This window comes from Macaca thibetana, chromosome 7 (assembly GCF_024542745.1).
Source record: "Macaca thibetana thibetana isolate TM-01 chromosome 7, ASM2454274v1, whole genome shotgun sequence".
NCBI classification, from domain to species: domain Eukaryota; kingdom Metazoa; phylum Chordata; class Mammalia; order Primates; family Cercopithecidae; genus Macaca; species Macaca thibetana.
The window spans coordinates 44,070,397-44,089,818 of NC_065584.1; the positions used below are offsets into that span (position 1 = coordinate 44,070,397).

A 19,422-nucleotide genomic window follows, 5' to 3' on the forward strand; every position below is an offset into this window, starting at 1 on the left:
AAAAAACAATGCATTATAACAATACTTTTTGTTGTTAGAAACTCCATTGTCATCACTATCATGTTTAAACTGGAACCAGGACACCCGAAATACATTATAGTTAAAATAAAAACAAAAAAGCCATTATGAGATAGGAGACCTGAATTTCAGTCTCAGCAAATCACTAGCCTCTCTAGGTTTGATCACTAGAAATGAAAAAAAAATTCAAATTTAATATGTAATGAATCTTCATTAAATGTATGGCATTTAATACATTTAAATACCATATTGTCTACCATAAATTGATGATAACCTGGAGTATTCCTTTTAGATCTGTAATTAACAACTTTTAGGGTATAAGAGTTATTTATAATGATAAATAGCTAAAATTATTTGCTAAATTTCCTTTTAGAAAATTTGCTACTTTGAGCTCTTTGTTACCTTTAACATTAATTGTTCTTTATTGCATACTTTGTGCTGTAATACTTAAAACCACTTAGTTATGTATTTTAATGTTATCCATTTTATTGATATGATTGATAGCCAACATGATTATGTCGTAAATTTGAATGTTTCTTTTTCTGATTCTATTGGATAGAAGTTCAATATACCCTATCTAGGGAAATATAAACAATTTAAAACTCGAACAGAAAAGGAAGCAGATTTGTATAGTTTCGTAGCAATCTAAGTTTTGTTTTGTTTTTTTTCCTGGTCAGACGAGGTGTGGAACAATCTTAAGTTTAATACTCGTGGAGCTATACACAAAAAGTAGAGGACAGCAAATATTGGATTTTTTATGTCAGTTGATACATGAGAAGTTATTATTTTAAAGAATTCTTAATGTTAAAGGGATCAAACATAACCATTTAAAGATATTTAATGAATTTTTTCCTTTTTTTTTTCTTTTTTTCTGAGACAGGGTCTTCTTCTGTTAACCAGGCTGGAGTGCAGTGGCATAATCTCTGCTCACTGCAAGCTTTGCCTCCTGGGCTCAAGCGATCCTCCCACCTCAGCCTCCCAAGTAGCTGGACCACCATGCCCTGCTGATTTTTGTATTTTTTCTTTTTGGAAGAGACAGGGTTTGGCCATATTGCCCAGGCGGCTTTCAAACTCCTGAGCTCAAGCGATCCACTTGCCCTGACCTCTCAGTTTGCTGGGATTATAGGCATGAGCCACTGTGCCTGGCCAATTTTTTCATTTTTTAAGGTACTATAAGAGAAACGTTTTACAGGATTGAACATATGCTTATATCTATATTATGAAAAATACATAATTTAAAAAAATACCTGGCTGGGCACAGCAGCCCACACCTATAATCCCAACAATTTGCAAGGCCAAAGCGGGAGGAGTAGTCCCAGCTACTCGTGAAGTCAAGGTGGGAGGATTGCTTGAGCCAGGAAGGTTGAGGCTGCAATAAGCTGTGATTTTGCCACTGTACTCCAGCCTGGGCAACAGAGCAAGATCCTATCTAAAAATAAAAATAATTAATAAAAGCTAACTGTAGAACTGTTAACCCTTCCTTTCACTTAACCTTAGAGTAAATATGTATTACTTTATACAAATAACTCATCAATTGTCATTTGTCTAAAACATCTGACTTGATATAAATTCTATGTGAAAAGTACAAATTTTAGAATATTTTCACTTTAGCATATAACATGAAATTTTAAATCACTCATGAAATTTAAGATAAAAAGTAAAGCAACAGCTTTTATTTTTGTAGCCAAAATCCTATGGGTATTTCCCAAGACTTGTACCTTTAATTACAAGGTAGACAAGTAAGGGTAAGATAGCAAAGAAAGGGAATATAACCTCATAAGATTAAATTATTTTGGCAATTTGTGCTCTGGAATATGAAGAATTGGCCAGGTGCAGTGGCTCACGCCTGTAATCCCAACACTTTGGAAGGCCGAGGCAGGTGGATCACTTGAGCCCAGGATATCTGGATCAGCCTGGGCAACATGGCAAAACCCCGTCTTTATAAAAAAAAATAATAATAATACAAAAAGTTAGCCAGGTGTGGTGGTGTGCGCCTGTGGTCCCAGCTACTTGGGAGGTGGGAGGATCATTTGAGCCCAGGAAGTCGAGGCTGTGGTGAGCCATGATCTCCCCTCCAATCTAGGCCATGGCCATAGAGTGAGATCCTCTCTCAAAAAAAGAAATATGATGAATAGAGGTTTGACAGTCACATCATTTGAGATCTCCATATCCAAATGCGTGGTCAGAGTTTGAGTCACTTGTGGAATCTTTGAGTAACTGAAATAAAATCCAGTTGATCAGAATTCTTTGGTAATTTTTAGTATGTATCAGTGAGTTTTGTCGGAAGACATCCTGTTCAAAAAAAAAATGTCGAGGCTGGGTGTGGTGGGTAATGCCTAAATTCCAGCTTTGGGAAGCTGAGCGGGGTGGATCACTTGAGCCCAGGAGTTCAAGACCAGCCTGGGCAACATGGGGAAAGCCTGTCTATACAAAAAACTGCAAAATATTAGCCAAGTGTGGTGACTTGCACCTGTAGTCCCAGCTACTTGGGAAGCTGAGGTGGGAGGATCAATTGAGCCCAGGGGGTTGAGGCTATAGTGAGCTATGATCATGCCACTACACTACAGGCTGAATGACACAGCAAGACCTGTATCAAAAAAAAAAAAAAAAAAAGAACATTTAGTTTCTCTTTACTCCCAATATTTAATTTCTGATTCTCAAAATGTTAATTTTTGTAACAACTGTGTTATGTACCTTCAGTGTAAGAGGTTAAATAAGCAGCTATGTGACCTTACTCCAGTTTTGATTATTTAAAAACTGGTTGATTAAGGTAACCATAAATTTCCATCATATTTGCACACTTTTGAAAGGGAAAAAGGTGCTTTTAATACCTGTCCTGGGGACAAGAGCAAAATGGCACTCTTAAAAGGCAAGCTGTTTCATGTTGATTGTTATGATTAAATGTGACAATAATTGTAAAGTATTGAAGCAGTGTTTTTAGTACAGAAGGTTGTTATTCTCCAAAAATGCCTTAGGCCTGGTTCAATAAATTATATATCATCTGCTTCTCTTATAGAGCTCTTGTCAGGCAGGATTACGTAGTCAATGTGATGAGTCTAAAGAATACCTTAACTATCTTTTTCTTTCTTCCTTTCTTCTTTTTTTTTCTTCCTCTTTTTGTTTTTTATTTTTAAAGAATTACCTTAACTGTCTTAATTTAACTAACCAAACATTTATTTCCTGCTTATTTTTCATGCACTGAAAATGTAGGTATAAATAAGGCAAAGTCTTTGCCTTTGAGTAGTCACAATCTAAATATGCAATATGTAATAAAACAACGTAATGCAGTTGTTTTCAACCAGGGGTGTATATTAGAATCACCGGGGAGATTTTTTAGAAATACTGATGCCCCACCCCCACTTCAGTTCAATCGTAATCTCTGAATATTGTCCCAGGCATCAGTATTTTTTTCAAGTTCTCCACTTGATTTTAATATACAGCAAGGGTTATGAACTTTTGGTCTCCTGGAGAAACAGACAAGCAAAGAATGGAAAACTGTCATGGCAGGTATGTGGAGGATGCAGTGGAATCAAAGAAGAGAAAATTTCTTATTACATGGTAGGAAAAGAAAGTTTATGGAGAAGGTAGATGCCTGAGGAGAATCTCAAAGAATATATAATAGTTTGCCTGAAATATAGGTAGGAAAGATAATTCTAAGACAAAAAGAAATAGTCTATAAATGCATTTTGGGATCTAGCATTAAATGAAACTTAATGATAGGCAAAATTCAGTTATGAAATGCTTTATATGTCCTTCTAAGAGTTGGAATGCACACATGATATTTATTGCTTTAGTCGATACTTTCTTAAACATTTTGTTAATTGATCACCTCTCAGCCTTTTGGCTAAGATTAAGCGTAAACATTTTGTTAATTGATTGTGTAATATCTTTCCTTGACCTGTTATAAAAGGAATCATTTATTTAAATAAAGAGAACACAATTTTAATTTTAAGTAACTTTACTTACTATTGTAGAAGAGGAGACTATCAGCCAAAACGTGTTTTATATCTAAATAAATTTTTAAAAATGTTTTTCATGGCTGGACACAGTGGCTCACACCTGTAACCCCAGCACTTTGGGAGGTCAAGGTGGGCAGATTACGTGAGGTCAGGAGTTTGAGACCAGCCTGGCCAACGTGGTGAAACCCCCTCTCTACTAAAAATACAAAAATTAGCTTAGTGTGGTTGGTGGCGTACACCTACAATCCCAGCTACTTGGGAGGCTGAAACAGGAGAATTGCTTGAAGCTGGGAGGTAGAGGTTGCAGTGAGCTGAGATGCTGCCACTGCACTCCAGCCTGAGGGACAGAGTGAGACTCAGTCTCAAATAAATAAATAAATAAATAAAAACTTTCTTGTATCTGTAATGTAATACATCATTTAAAAAGAGGAAAGATATTCATTTGCAAGTAATTTGGTAGATTCTGCTAGATTAAACAAATTCATGTGAAGGATTTGTTCATTCGTCCATCCAAAAAATATTTGAGGTTGAACAAAAAACATAATCTATTTCCCCAACATTTTATAGTTGAATGTTCAACTGTATTCTCTTTCATAATTATCTGTATCTTCTTCTCCAGCTATTCTTTTTTTTTTTTTTTTGTGAGTCAGAGTGTCACTCTTGTTGCCCAGGCTGGAGTGCAATGGCACAATCTTGGCTCACCGCAACCTCCGCCTCCCAGGTTCAAGTGATTCTCCTGCCTCAGCCTCCTGAGTAGCTGGGATTACAGGCATGCACCACTACGCCCAGCTAATTTTTGTATTTTTAGTAGAGACAGAGTTTCTCCATGTTGGTCAGGCTAGTCTTGAACTCCTGACCTCAGGTGATCCGCCTGCCTCGGCCTCCCAAAGTGCTGGGATTACAGGCGTGAGCCACTGCACCCAGCCCTCTCCAGCTACTCTTATATTCCAAAGTATTCTGATTTGGAGTTATATATCTTTTTGAACAATGGCTTCAAGCACTGTAACTGCGGACCCTGTCATTTCATGACACAGTTTTTATTGCATAGAAAAGGAATAGCCCAGCTGGGCACAGTGGCTCACACCTGTAATCCCAACACTGTGGGAGGCCAAGACAGGTGGATTGCTTGAGCTCAGGAGTTGGAAACCAGCCTGGGCAACATGGCAAAACCTTGTCTACAAAAAATACAAAAATTAGCCTAGCAGGGCATGGTGATGCATGCTTGTAGTCCCAGTTACTCAGGAGGCTGAAGTGGGGAGGACAACTTGAGGTGGAGGTTGCAGTGAGCTAAGACTGTGTAACCGCAGTCCAGCCTGGGCGACAGACCCTGTCTCAAAAAACAAAACAAAACAAAAAACAGAAGCATTCAAGTTCAACCGTAATCAATTAACTAATCTAAAACCTGAAAACAACTTAAATGACCATAAGTGGGAAAACCGATAAATTGTATAATCATGCAGCAAAATATTACATGATTGTGAAAGTGAATGACCAATAACTACATATAATATAATGAATGAATCTTAAGTGTAAAAAGCAGATCAAAATAGACTGCTATAACATTTTAGCAAAGCTCAGAAAGAAGCAAAACTAGATAATTTTTTTTTTTTTTTTTGAGACAGAATCTTGCTCTGTCGCCCAGGCTGGAGTGCGGTGGTGTAATTTCAGCTCACTGCAGACTCCACCTCGCGGGTTCTAAGCGATTCTCCTGCCTCAGCTTCCAGAGCAGCTGGGATTACAGGCACGTGCCGCCACACCCGGCTAATTTTGTATTTTTAATAGAGATGGAGTTTCACTATGTTGGCCAGGCTGGTCCGAACTCCTGACCTCAGGTGATCCTCCCACCTTGGCCTCCCAAAGTGCTGGGATTACAGGCATGAGCCACCGTACCAGACCAAACTAGATACTATTTTGCTTGAAGATATGTGGTAAAACTATTTTAAAAAATAGATATTTATGGCTGGGCCCAGTGGCTCATACCTGTAATCCTAGCTCTTTGGGAGGCCAAGGTAGGTGGATCACTTGAGCCCAGGAGTTCAAGACCTGTCTTGGCAACCTGGTGAAACCTGGTGTCTACAAACACAAAACAAAACAAAATAAACAAAAAATCCCAGGTGTTTATTAAGCCAAAATTCATGCTTGCAAATTGCCTCCAGGGAGGAATACAGAGTGATAGGTTGAGAAACAGCACAGTAGATTTGACAATACTTGTAATATTATAGTTCTTTTGTTGGGAAGTGATTTCATAGATAGGAATTTTATAGTTTCATATACATTCTATGTGTATTTTGCTATGTATTAAATCCTATGTAATAAAACATTTTAAGACAAAAACATTAAGCAACTAGTCTGTTGCTTACCTTTATTGAATATTGTACAGAAATGACCCAGAAATGACCTGGCCATGGGCGGGCGCAGTGGCTCACACCTGTAATCCCAGCACTTTGGGAGGCTGAGGCGGGCAGATCACGACATTAGGAGATCAAGACCATCCTGGCTAACACGGTGAAACCCTGTCTCTACTAAAAATACAAAAAATTAGCCAGGTGTGGTGGCGGGCGCCTGTAGTCCCAGCTACTGGGGAGGCTGAGGCAGGAGAAAGGCGTGAACCCAGGAGGCGGAGCTTGCAGTGAGCCTAAATCACGCCACTGCACTCCAGCCTGGGCGACAGAGCGGAAAAAAAAAAAAAAAAAAAGAAATAACCTTAATGACCTGGCTGGGCACAGTGGCTCAGGCCTGTAATCCCAGCACTTTGGGAGGCCGAGGTGGGTGGATCACGAGGTCAGGAGATCGAGACCATCCTGGCTAACACGGTGAAACCCCGTCTCTACTAAAAATACAATAAAAACAGCCGGGCATGGAGGCGGGCACCTGTAGTCCCAGCTACATTGGAGGCTGAGGCAGGAGAAGGGCGTGAACCCGGGAGGCGGAGGTTGCAGTGAGCTGAGATCGCGCCACTGTACTCCAGCCTGGGCAACAGAGCGAGACTGTGTCTGAAAAAAAAAAGAAAAAAAAATGACCATTTTTTTTGAAGACCACTAGTATCCATGAGAAAAGTGGTTTCAGTGTAGTGGTGAGTTTAGAGAAAAATTGGAGGCAAGGAAGTAGAGACAGTGAATATAAGCATTGATAAGTTTTTCAGTAATAGAGAGTAGATCATAGGGTTTTGTTTTGTTATCAGGTAGAAATAGGGAACATTTTTGTATGTTGTCAGGAATGATTCAGAAAGTTATTTAATAGCTTTGTTTCCTCAAGTAAACCATCTATCAAATCTACACAGTTGCTCCTGCCTAAAACTAGGAACCATCTTTGATTCCTCTTTCTTGCTCTTTTTCACATTCAATCCATCATCAAGTTACAGTTGTCAATTCTTTTTTTTAATTTTTGTTTTGTTTTGTTTTGTTTTTTTGAGACATTGTCTCGCTCTGTCACCCAGGCTGGAGTGCAGTGGCACCATCTCGGCTCCCTGCAACCTCTACCTCCCGGGTTCAGGCAATTCTCCTGTCTCAGCCTCCCAAGTAGCTGGGATTACAAATGCGTGCCACCATGCTGAGCTAATTTTTATATGTATGTAGTTATGTATTTATTTATGTATTTTCAAGATGGAGTTTCGCTCTTGTCCAGGCTGGAATGCAGTGGCACGATCTCGACTCACCACAACCTCCGCCTCCCGGGTTCAAGCGATTCTCTTGTCTCAGCCTCCCGAGTAGTTGGGATTATAGGTGTGCACCACCACACACAGCTAATTTTCTTTTGTATTTCTAGTAGAGACGGGGTTTTACCATGTTGGCCAGGCTGGTCTTGAACTCTTGACCTCAGGTAGTCCACCGCCTCAGCTTCCCAAAGTGCTGGGATTACAGGTGTGAGCCACTGCACCCGGCCTCACTTTTTATTGTTAAGAGACGAAGTCTCACTATGTTGCCCAGCCTGGTCTCCAGCTCCTGGGCTCAAGCAGTTTCGACAAAGTGTTGGGATTATAGGCATGAGCCCCTGCACCCAGCTCCTATCACTTTTGAAATGAAATCTCCTCTCTTACCTAGCCTACAAAAGCCTTTGCACTTGATATTCCCTCTACCTGGAACACATTTCTTCTGCCTCTAAATATAGGCTCCCTTTAGAATCAGATCTGTACTCAAGTGTCACCACCCTCAGACAGGCTTCCTTAATCAGTACTCTAATCGGGTCCTTCATCATACTATTCTATTGTCCTGTTTTAGTTTCTTCATAAGATTCATAACAATCTGAAATTGTAGTATTTATCTGCTTTCTTATGTGGTTATCGACAGTCTCGCTCTGTTATTCAGGCTGGAGTGCAATGGCATGATCTTGGCTCTCTGCAACCTCCACTTCTGGGTTCAAGCGATTCTCATGCCTCCATCCCCAGGTAGCTGGGACCACAGGCTGGAGCCACCATACCTGGCTAATTTTTGCATTTTTAGTAGAGACAGGGTTTCACTATGTTACCCAGGCTGGTCTTGAACTCCTGGCCTCAAGTGATCCGCCCGTCTCAGCCTTCCAAAGGGTTGGGATTACAGGCGTGAGCTACCGCGCCCAGCCACATTCTTGTCATTTTTTAAAGCAGTGTATCCTCAACCCCTAAAATAGGGGTTGGTACTCATAAATGTTTGTTCCATGAATGAATGAATGAGAAAAGAAAATTACCTTGGCTGTATATCCTCTGTGGTCATGGAGATAATTACATATATAAACATGAAAATGAAAACCATTTCTTTGAATAATAAGTTTACTTTTCCCCAGAAATCAAAACTACACAATTTTAGCATAGTTTGTTGTTCAGAATTTGAATATAAATTTGTGGGTGTTATATATGTAGTTAATTTATAAAAGGGTAGAATTATGAAAATATAAATCTTTTTACTATTAATACAGTTTTTGGTGCCTCCTATATGGTTCATTAATAAAGTTTACTTTGAGAATTTGACAACTTTAAAAAATTTATATACAACATTTGAAATGTTAAATATAAATTATTTTTTAAATGCCAAAAATGTTCAGTATTATACTAAACAGCAATACTTTTATCTTTTCCTAGGATATTATTGCTGGATTCCTATATACCATTTTGATCTTAGCTGTCTTCTATCCATTTGTGGACCTGATTGACAACTTCAACCAAACTCACAAATACGCTCCGTTAATCATCATCGGGCTTCATTTAGCTTTGGGGATCTTTTCTTTCACTCTTGACACCTGGAGCACGTCCCGAGGAGACACAGCTGAGATTCTAGGAAGTGGTGCTGGAATTGCATGTGGATCTCATGTTACTTATAACATGGGTCTAGTATTAGATCCTTCTCTAGATATATTACCTTTAGCTGGGCCCCCCATTACTATGACTCTGTTTGGAAAAGCCATATTGCGGATCCTCATAGGGATGGTATTTGTACTAATAGTCAGAGATGTAATGAAAAAGATCACCATTCCTTTAGCCTGCAAAATCTTCAATATACCATGTGATGATATTCGAAAAGCAAGACAGCACATGGAAGTTGAACTTCCTTATCGGTATATTACCTATGGAATGGTTGGTTTCTCCATCACATTTTTTGTTCCTTACATATTTTTCTTTATTGGTATCTCTTGATGGAGAAATATTGTTTATGATAAGAAAGGAGGGTATCAGTTACTGATACCTAAAAATATATTCCAGGTAAAAGCCAGGTCAGAATTAGACTTTTGCAGGAATTTAACTTAAATAATTATTTAAGTAAATTCTTAAGAGTCAGTGCATTTTATCATTGCACATCCAGATACTGATTTAGGTGAGCTGAGCTATTTCAATACTGAGAAAATGATAAGTATCCATTTAGAATGTTCATGTAATGTTTGGAGAGTTTTGTATTATGGATTCAACTTATATATAATATATATAAGGTACATAATATGCAATTATATATCTGATGTATATTATATATAAAATAATATACCTAAGTGTTTTTTTAAACTATGGGAGTGTATTATAAAATCGATAATAATATGCAAACAGTTGTGCCTGTGTATTTGAACTAAATACAGGTATGTTGTTATTAACAGATATATTTAACATTTATTTACTGTGGGAGCCGTTTCCTAATTGAATTGCGTAATAACTAGAGCAGAATGCATATGCTACTATACGTTGATTTATTGCCTGTTTTTACACTGCCATTACCTTTCATGTTACCCATGATGTTGAACATGGGAGGCATTTTTAATGGACCAAATTTTTGAAAAAATAAGTTTTTGGATTCTTTTAAGTTCTGTATACTGTTTTGAATGTACTTTATTTGCCACTATTCTGGACGTCAGTTTAATAATTCAGGTACTGAATTTTATTGCTTGCTAATTGTGCCTTTCTGTTGCTAAATTAAGAAATGCTATGTATACTGTGATGTAAAAATAAGACATTAACTTTATCTTAAATTACATATAATCAAGCAAATATTTTAAAACATGTTGTCAAGGCGACAGGCATAAAAGTAAATTGCCCTTAACTCTTTAGCCTTTATTTGGAAAGAAATGTGGAATGGGCTAAACTTTCTCACCAATTTATTATAAAGCTAAATGGATAAATACTTCCCTTTTTGTAGGTATTTTTGTGTGCATTGTAAGTTATAGGAGCAGGATATATTTTTTGTACATTGTCTTGATTGTTTATATTGCAGGTAGGTATTTCCAGTGAATGGAAACGTAGTTGAAATTTATAGATGGGACAATGCACATACTTCATATGTAAAGAAAGCATTTTTCTAAATAATTTGGAAAGGATTGGATTTAGCACTGTTAACTTTTAATACCCATTTATTGGCTACTTAAGGTAAATTATAAAACCTAAAATTAGTATCAGTATTTTAGATCCTATTATTTTTTCAACTTTCTGTTATTTTCACAGTGGAACATTTGTGTATAGTATTAAACTATTCATTTTTCTGTCTGTGCCTTTATATTTTGAAGTGTGGTTGTACTTATGTTAGCATTAAGTGTATTTATAGAAAGTTTTTCATAAAGAAGAGGATTAACTTTCCATATAAATGAATACCAGGTATGAAATTACTGATTTTAGTGCAATATCTATATGATTATCCAGAACTATCACTTCAGATGTTTCTATTTTGGGCACCATAACTATTTGAACTCATATTTTTATAATTCTGATTGAGAATTTAGGGGTATGGTAATTTTTATCGAAACTGAAGCTGATAATTTTAAGTAAAGCAACTAAATTTACACTTATTAGTTAAAAGGAAACCAAGGCATGTAGGAAAATGTCGGCACCTTGGAAAATGTGAAAAGAGCTTTACTTTCAAAATGTATGTTTAATGAGTTGAATTTTGGGGACTGTTTCCCATAATTTGGGCCAATGCTATCCTGTTGATTTTTATGTCTAGCTTAAAAAGTATTTGAAAATGTTCCATTTCTTTGTGTTTTATTATTTTCTGTCCTATGACACTTCTATGCTAAGTGTATTTTAAAATAAAAGCCAAATTGAAGATTGAAGGTTTTGCTTTGTTTTGTTTGCCTTCCGGGAGGCAAAAAAAAACTGTTTTATCTGGTAGAGATTTAAAAAATATGTCTTAGATTTTCATTCTAGCACATATTTCCTCTGAAGCGTTTTGTTCAAAATCAAAGTGCTATTTTGGCAATAGAAGACATTGAAGAAATTCTTTGAGGTACAAACTGACTTTGCCTCCATTTATGATTACTTCTAACATTGTACTTTTAGTAAAAAGTTTCATAATATTTCTTTTAAAAAGCTTATGCACAAAACCAAAAAATTTTTAAAAATTTAAAAGGATTTAAAAAGGAAATAAAAAGTAAAAAAGCTTATGGACAAAAATGTTTCAGTAAAATGTGACTAATAGTATTGTAGGTAGTTTACTGCTTTTCCGTGAATGTCAAGGATTAATCATAAAACTAGGAACAGGTACTTTTTCAAGCAGAATAAAACATATGGACATTTTACTTTATAATTTTTTTTTTTTTGAGACGGAGTCTTGCTCTGTCGCCCAGGCTGGAGTGCAGTGGCCCGATCTCAGCTCACTGCAAGCTCCGCCTCCTGGGTTCATGCCATTCTCCCGCCTCAGCCTCCCGAGTAGCTGGGACCACAGGCGCCCGCCACCTCGCCCGGCTAATTTTTTGTATTTTTTAGTAGAGACGGGGTTTCACCGTGTTAGCCAGCATGGTCTCGATCTCCTGACCTCGTGATCCGCCCATCTCGGCCTCCCAAAGTGCTGGGATTACAGGCTTGAGCCACCGCGCCCGGCCCTACTTTATAATTTTAAATGCCATGATGTATGAACTACAAAATCCAGGTCTGCCAGAAACTAATTATATGACCTAATATAAAACAATGCTACTTCAAAATTGACACAATTATTTTTATTTTATTTTGTAGCTTTCTTTACAAGTAGTGTTTATTAAATATATGTTTCAAAGACAATATAAAAATGAATTCAGTGAAATGAATAGAATTTAAAAGCAAATTTTCCCTCACCCTCCCTGTCATTCCCTTAAAGGCAGATTTTAACAGAGCATTAAGTAAAGATGAGTAAATACTAAAGCGGTTTTTTAAAATATATAATCACAAAAATTTTTAAAGGCTACTCAAGTGAAGCAGTGGGAGTGGAGAAAGATAAAATCACACAATTTTATATGACAAAGGTTTTTTATTGGTAAAACTATTTTATTCTTGTAGATTTAAAACCTAACATGTGGCCAGATTTGGTGGTTCACGCCTGTAACCCCAGCATTTTGGGAGGCCAAGGTGGGAGGATCACTTGAGGCCAGGAGTTTGAGACCAGCCTGGGCAACATAACCAGACCCCATCTCTACCCTCCTACGCCAACACACACACCAAAGGTTAGCTGGACCTGGTGGCATAGGCCTGTAGTCCTAACTACTTGGAAGGCTGAGACAGGAGGATGCTTGAACCCCAGAGTTTGAGGTTACAGTGAGGTATGCTCACGCCACCGCACTCCAGCTTGGGCAATAGAGGGACATCCTATCTCTAAAAAGGAGGGGGGTTTAGACAGAGTCTCGCTCTGTCACCCAGGCTGGAATGCAGTGGCGCCATCTCAACTCACTGCAACCTCTGCCTCCCAGGTTCAAGCGATTCTCCTGCCTCAGCCTGCTGAGTAGCTGGGACTACAGACGCAAGTCACCACACCCGGCTATTTTTTGTATTTTTAGTAGAAATGGGGTTTCAACCTGTTGGCCAGGCTGTTCTCGAACTCCTGACCTCAAGTGATCCGCCCACCTCCACCTCCCAAAGTCCTGGAATTACAGGCTTGAGCCACCGCACCAGGCCACTAAAATGTTTAATCTGGACATCAATAAGGATCAGTTTTTAACATTTTACTTTATAGCTGCATTAGATTTTCTGAAGAGGGTTTTTGTTGTTTGATAGGGTTTTTTTTAAGAAAGGGAAGAGGTGGCAGTTTGAGAAAAAGTAATTAAACTTAGTAGATATTACTGTGCTGGGTATTTTCTCGTTATTTGATCAAGTTCTTCCATTCCTTTTGAAATACGTATGTAAGTTAAAAAGAAAAAATTTGGCCAGGCGTGGTGGCTCACGCCTGTAATCCAACACTTTGGGAGGCCGAGGCGGGCAGATCACTTAAGGTCAGGAGTCTGAGACCAGCCTGGCTAACATGGTGAACCCAGTCTCTACTAAAAGAAAAAGACAAAAACAGCTGGGCATGGTGGCACATGCTTGTAGTCTCAGCTACTTGGGAAGCTGAGATGGGAGGATTGCTTTAACTCAGGAGGTGGAGGTTGCAGTGAACTGAGATCACACTACTGCACTCCAGTCTGGGTGACAAATCAAGACTCCATCATAAAGAAAAAAAGGAAAGAACTTTTACATTTGAATTCTGATTGTGGTTACGTAAGTTATACATAGCACAATAAAAATGTTAACATACTAATTGTGAAGGACTTTTAGAGAGCTCTTCATTTTTAGGCCCACCAGATAACTTTATAAGGAAACAGGCCTTGTGAGATACACAGGAGGGAATATTCAAAGAAAAATAAACCTTTTAAAAAATAAAAATGTTTAAGGAAATAAATGTGTTTGTTTGTTTTTTTAGAGGTAGGGTCTTGCTTTCTCACCCAGGCTGGGGTGCAATGGCATGATCACTGCTCTCTACAGCCTCCACCTCCTGGGTTTAATCCATCCTCCTGCCTCAACCTCCCAAGTAGCTGAGACTACAGCCATGTACCACCATGTCTGGCTAATTTTTCTATTTTTATAGAGATGGGGTCTCACTATGTTGTCTAGACTGGTCTTGAACTCCTGGGCTGAAGCAGTCCTCCAACCTCAGCCACCCAAAGTGCTGGGATTATAGGTGTGAGCCACTGTGCCAGGCTAAAAATGTTAATTCTTAAATCTCAACTAGCTGACTTTTCCTAATTTGCCCTTCCCTTTCTTCCTTTCTTTCCCAAATACGGGATTCTATGTCTGATAACAGCAATCTATGAGCAGAATAAAATATACTTTGGTAACTATTATACCGACTGTTCATGCTAAAAAGCCTTAGTGATTGTGAAACCTCTCTTGCATATAAATATGAAAATCAGATTTTGGCCGGGTGCAGTGGCTCAAGCCTGTAATCCCAGCACTTTGGGAGGCTGAGACAGGCGGATCACAAGGTCAGGAGATCGAGATCATCCTGGCTAACACGGTGAAACCCCGTCTCTACTAAAAAAAAAAATACAAAAAACTAGCCAGGCGTGGGGGCGGGCGCCTGTAGTCCCAGCTACTCAGGAGGCTGAGGCAGGAGAATGGCGTGAACCCGGGAGGTGGAGCTTGCAGTGAGCTGAGATCCGGCCACTGCACTCCAGCCTGGGCAATAGAGTGAGACTCCATCTCAAAAAAAAATGCCCAAGACTGAGTAATTTATAAAGGAAAGAGGTTTAATTGGCCCACAGTTCTGCATGGCTGGGAAGGCCTCAGGAAACTTACAATCATGGCAGAAGGCACCTCTTCACAGGGCGGCAGGATGAAGTAAGAGTGAGTGGCGAGCGAAGTGGGAAGCCCCTTATAAAACCATCAGATCTCATGAGATCTCACTCACTATCACGAGGAGAGCATGGGGGAATTGCCCCCATGATTCAAGTATCTCCACCTAGTCTTGCCCTTGACTTGTGGGGATTATTACAATTCAAGGTGAGATTTGGGTGGGGACACAAAGGCAAAGCATATCAGTCACAATCTGTAATTATGTATTATTTACTTTTTAAATTTTCTGTCATTATCCCTATGATATAAGCTTCATGAGAAAAAAGACCTTGTGCATCTTTTTACTTCTGGATCCCTGGGACACAATAGGCATTCAATTAGGGTATGTTGAATGAATTACGTGATTATTCAGTCCTTAGGCTTTATATGTGCATTTTTCTGGGGAAAATTTTATAACATTCATCAGATTCTCAAAGAGATTAATGATCTAAAAATTTTAATATTGCTTAATAGTCTACCTATATTTTAAAAGTTTAGGTTGTAAATGAATGCTTCCAATTTAGTAAGGATTTTGTCACTTTTCATGCAGTATTTAAGGGCTAATAATTTAATTCTAGGAAAGTTTTGTATGTAATTACTATAGTACCCCATTGTATGAATGTGATTTGTATTCAAATTAGTTTTAAGAATTTTTTATTTTTAAACTTGAAATCAAATCTGAAAAGAAAATATTCTGTATATACAGGGATATACCTTTTAGTTTCTAGTAATAAATAAATGTGTTCCTGAGAATATTATTTTGTACAATTGATCTTTAATTTTTCATATAATCAACTACATTTAAACATTTTAAGTGATGTTTATAATTAAAATTTTGATTATATTCAGAGCTTAAATGTCAAGTGTTTTTTTTTTACTTCAGTGAAGTGAAGGCTACCCTGGTCTCCAAAGGTCTCCAGGCCCAAATTCAGAGCATCAGTGGGGTTGGTGACAGTAAGATGGATTTTAATTTTCCTACTATTTAAGGGTTTTTCTCCTTTTTCATCTGGGTTAATTTAAGGGGGAACATTCACCAAACTCATTTTAATGCACAGTATTTTTGCTCATTTTTGGTTGATATGGTTTGGATTTGTGTCCCTATCCAAATCTCTTGTCAAATTGTAATCCCAGTGCTGGAGGAGGAGCCTGATGGGAGGTGATTGGATCATGGGAGCAGATATCTTTCTGGCTGTTCTCCTGATAGTGAGTTTTCATAAGATCTGGTTGTTGGCCGGGCATGGTGGCTCATGCCTCTAATCCCAGCACTTTGGGAGGCCAAGGTAGGCGGATCACCTAAGGTCAGGAGTTCGAGACCAGCCTGACCAACATAATGAAACCCCGACTCTACTGAAAATACAAAATTAGCCTGGCATAGTGGCACACGCCTGTAATCCCAGCTATTCAGGGGCCTGAGGCAGGCGAATCACTCGAACCCAGGAGGTAGAGGTTGCAGTGAGCCAAGATTGCACCACTGCACTCCAGCCTGGGCAATAAGATCGAAACTCCGTCTCGAAAAAAAAAAAAAAGATCTGATTGTCTAAAAGTGTGTGGCACCTCCCCCTTCACCCTCTCTTCCTCCTGCTCCAGCTATGTAAGACGTGCCAGCTTCCCCTTTACCTTCTGCTATGATTGTAAGTTTCCTGAGGGCTTCCCAGCCAGGCTTCCTGTATCACCAGTAGAACTATGAGCCAATTAAACCTCTTTTTTTTTTTTTTTCCTTGAATAAATTACCCAGTCTCCAGTAGTTTTTTTGTTTTTGTTTTTGTTTTTTTCTTTTTCTTTTGAGATGGAGTCTTGCTATCACCCAGGCTGGAGTGCAGTGGCATGATCTGCCTGCCTCAGCCTCCCAAAGTGCTGAAATTACAGGTGTGAGCCACCGCACCCGGTCTCCAGTAGTTTTTAATAGCAGTGCAGAAATAGACTAATACACTGGTTGAAATATGTGATAACAATCTTAAAAGTAAAAAAACAATAATAATCCTGCAACATTTGTCACCATAAAATGTTTTAAATAGCTTTACAAATAAGAATTTTTAAATATTTGCTTCTCAGCAGTATATTCGCAAAATCATATTTAAAGTATTCATGAACAAAGGGTGTAAATTTTTTAAATAACAAATTGATTTGGCCGGGCACGGTGGCTCACACCTATAATCCGAGCACTTTGGGAGGATGAGGTGGGCAGATCACAAGGTCAGGAGTTCGAGACGAGCCTAGCTAACATGGTGAAACCCCCGTCTCTACTAAATATACAAAAATTAGCCAGTCGTGGTGGCAGGCGCCTGTAGTCCCAGCTAGTTGGGAGGCTGAGGCAGGAGAACGGCTTGTACCCAGGAGGCAGAGGTTGCAGTGAGCCGAGATTGCGCCATTGCACTCCAGCCTGGGCGACAGGACCGAAACTCCATCTCAAAAAAGGAAAAGAAATTGAATGAACCAAAGCACGGAGATGGGAATGTGTTAGACATGTTTGGCAAACAAATAGTAGTTTGCCTGGAGCATCAGGGTACCTGCAAGGGAGTAGCAAGATTAAAGTTGAAAAGCTTGTTAAAATACCCAGTAAACAATGGGTGTGGTGAAGTGTTGTCTTTCTTTGCCAGTAGAAGGGCTGCACTATTACTCACTTAGCTCACTCTTAGCTCATGAGTGAAATTACACCTAACTTGAAGTTAATCAAAAGTATTTTTTGATATATACTTCATTATTAAGTGTTTGGTTTTTTGTTTTTTTAAAATCTGTGATAACAGAAGACAATTACATGTTTACTTATTAAGAGGAGAAATAAGGCAATTTACATATTAATCCTAGATTTTATATGAAAAAATCCCAAAGCGGTGAATTTTGGTGACATGGTATCATGACTGCTATAATTGCTATTATTTAGAAGAGGAGTCCCCAGGAAGTTAGGAGAACTTTGGATGTGAAGCTCCGCTCACCTTCCAAGCCCTCACAAGAAGGTTGTATAACAGATTAATGACATACCTGGAAACCTACGCACAGGCCATGAGAATTGACGTCATTAGGTTGAGTCTGCAGATCTAGCTACTTTTATTACAGACCAGGAATTTACAATGTGTTCTACAAGGAAGACGAGTTTCCAAGATACTCCATCTAGGATTTGCAGGTATGCTCTGGCAATAAAGTTGGTGTTTGTAGGAAAATAGCCTGTTGCATGGCAAGAGTGATACCATCTTGAAGTGAAACCTCCATAATGACTAATGTTTGACTCTGCATGCCAAAGCGTTCTGCAGTAAGTTCTCTAAACAATGCGTGTAACAACCCTCATAAAGATGTTTATCTGACCTCCCCAGTGGTCACAAGTTTCCACGAGAAAGTAACAGCTGTACATGTCTTTATCCTAAAGGCTTTTTTTCTTTTCTTTTTTTGAGACAGGGTCTTGCTCTGTCATCAAGGGTGGAATACAGTGGCATGATCTCGGTTGACTGCAGCCTCCGCCTCCCAGGTTCAAGCGATTCTCATGCCTCAGCCCACTTGAATAGCTGGGATTACAGGCATGTGCCACCATGCCCATCTAATTTTTGTATTTTTAGTACAGACAGGGCTTCACTATGTTGACCGGGCTGGTCTCCAACTCTTGACCTCCAGCGATCCGCCCACCTCAGCCTCCCAAAGTGCTGGGATTACAGCCGTGAGCCACCACGCCTGGCCCAAGGCTTGCTTTCTAAAGGATAATTTCTGGAGGACTGGTGTGAGGATCCGCCATCTCGCAGTTGTCCGAGACATTGCTTATGTTTTCAAATCTCTGTGAAATATTTTCTTTCCGAGAAACTGGATTTGTCAGCCTTATTCTTTGGGCTTTATAGGTAGGTTTGAATATACCTGCTGCTCACTGTGGAACCGTATTCTTGAACTTATTTCTTATCCCACCATACTTAAGAGACCATGACATTCCCTTTATGCATTGAGATCACACCTGACCACACATCTGGCTAATCTCAACTGCTAGTGAAGATTGTGGCATGGGTGTAGGAAGAATGTTTTCTAACAGAATCACAGAGATACCCCGAATATGTTCTGCATCTATGAGGTAATCCACAATACACCCATAACCACCTACTTTCTTCCTGATTCAGTATTATTCCAGAGAGGCTCATGGCTTCCTCATTAGTTTGTCTATTACCTATAAAAAAAGACATGATGCCCACACTGCCTTACATTTACCTTATAATTGGCCCACAAACATGCCACTAGCCATTGCCAATCTGTAAAGATAGCCATTCCTTATGTATCAACCTGAAACTCCCATTTCAAAGAAACCTTGGTGACTCTTCCATGAGATAGTTTCCTAAGTAGGGGGGAAAGATTACAGATTTCTGTCTTTGGGAGGCTTTAAGCTTTTCCAAGTCATGATATGTTATACCATATTCTTGCCCTTGCTAGTCTGTCATAAAACAGACTTCAGATTTATGCTTGCAAACAGTGTCATTT

At 38.9% G+C, this 19,422-nt stretch overlaps 1 protein-coding gene across 1 annotated transcript in view; it reads left to right on the top strand.

The window, feature by feature from the left end:
- The window catches only part of SGPP1 (sphingosine-1-phosphate phosphatase 1), a 47,184-nt gene extending 35,713 nt beyond the window's left edge, over positions 1-11,471 (top strand). The window contains exon 3 of the mRNA XM_050797885.1: positions 9,031-11,471. Coding sequence (XP_050653842.1) covers positions 9,031-9,582 — 552 coding nt within the window. The 3' untranslated portion in view covers positions 9,583-11,471. The remainder of the gene's footprint in view (positions 1-9,030) is intronic.
- Positions 11,472-19,422: the final 7,951 nt, after the last annotated feature.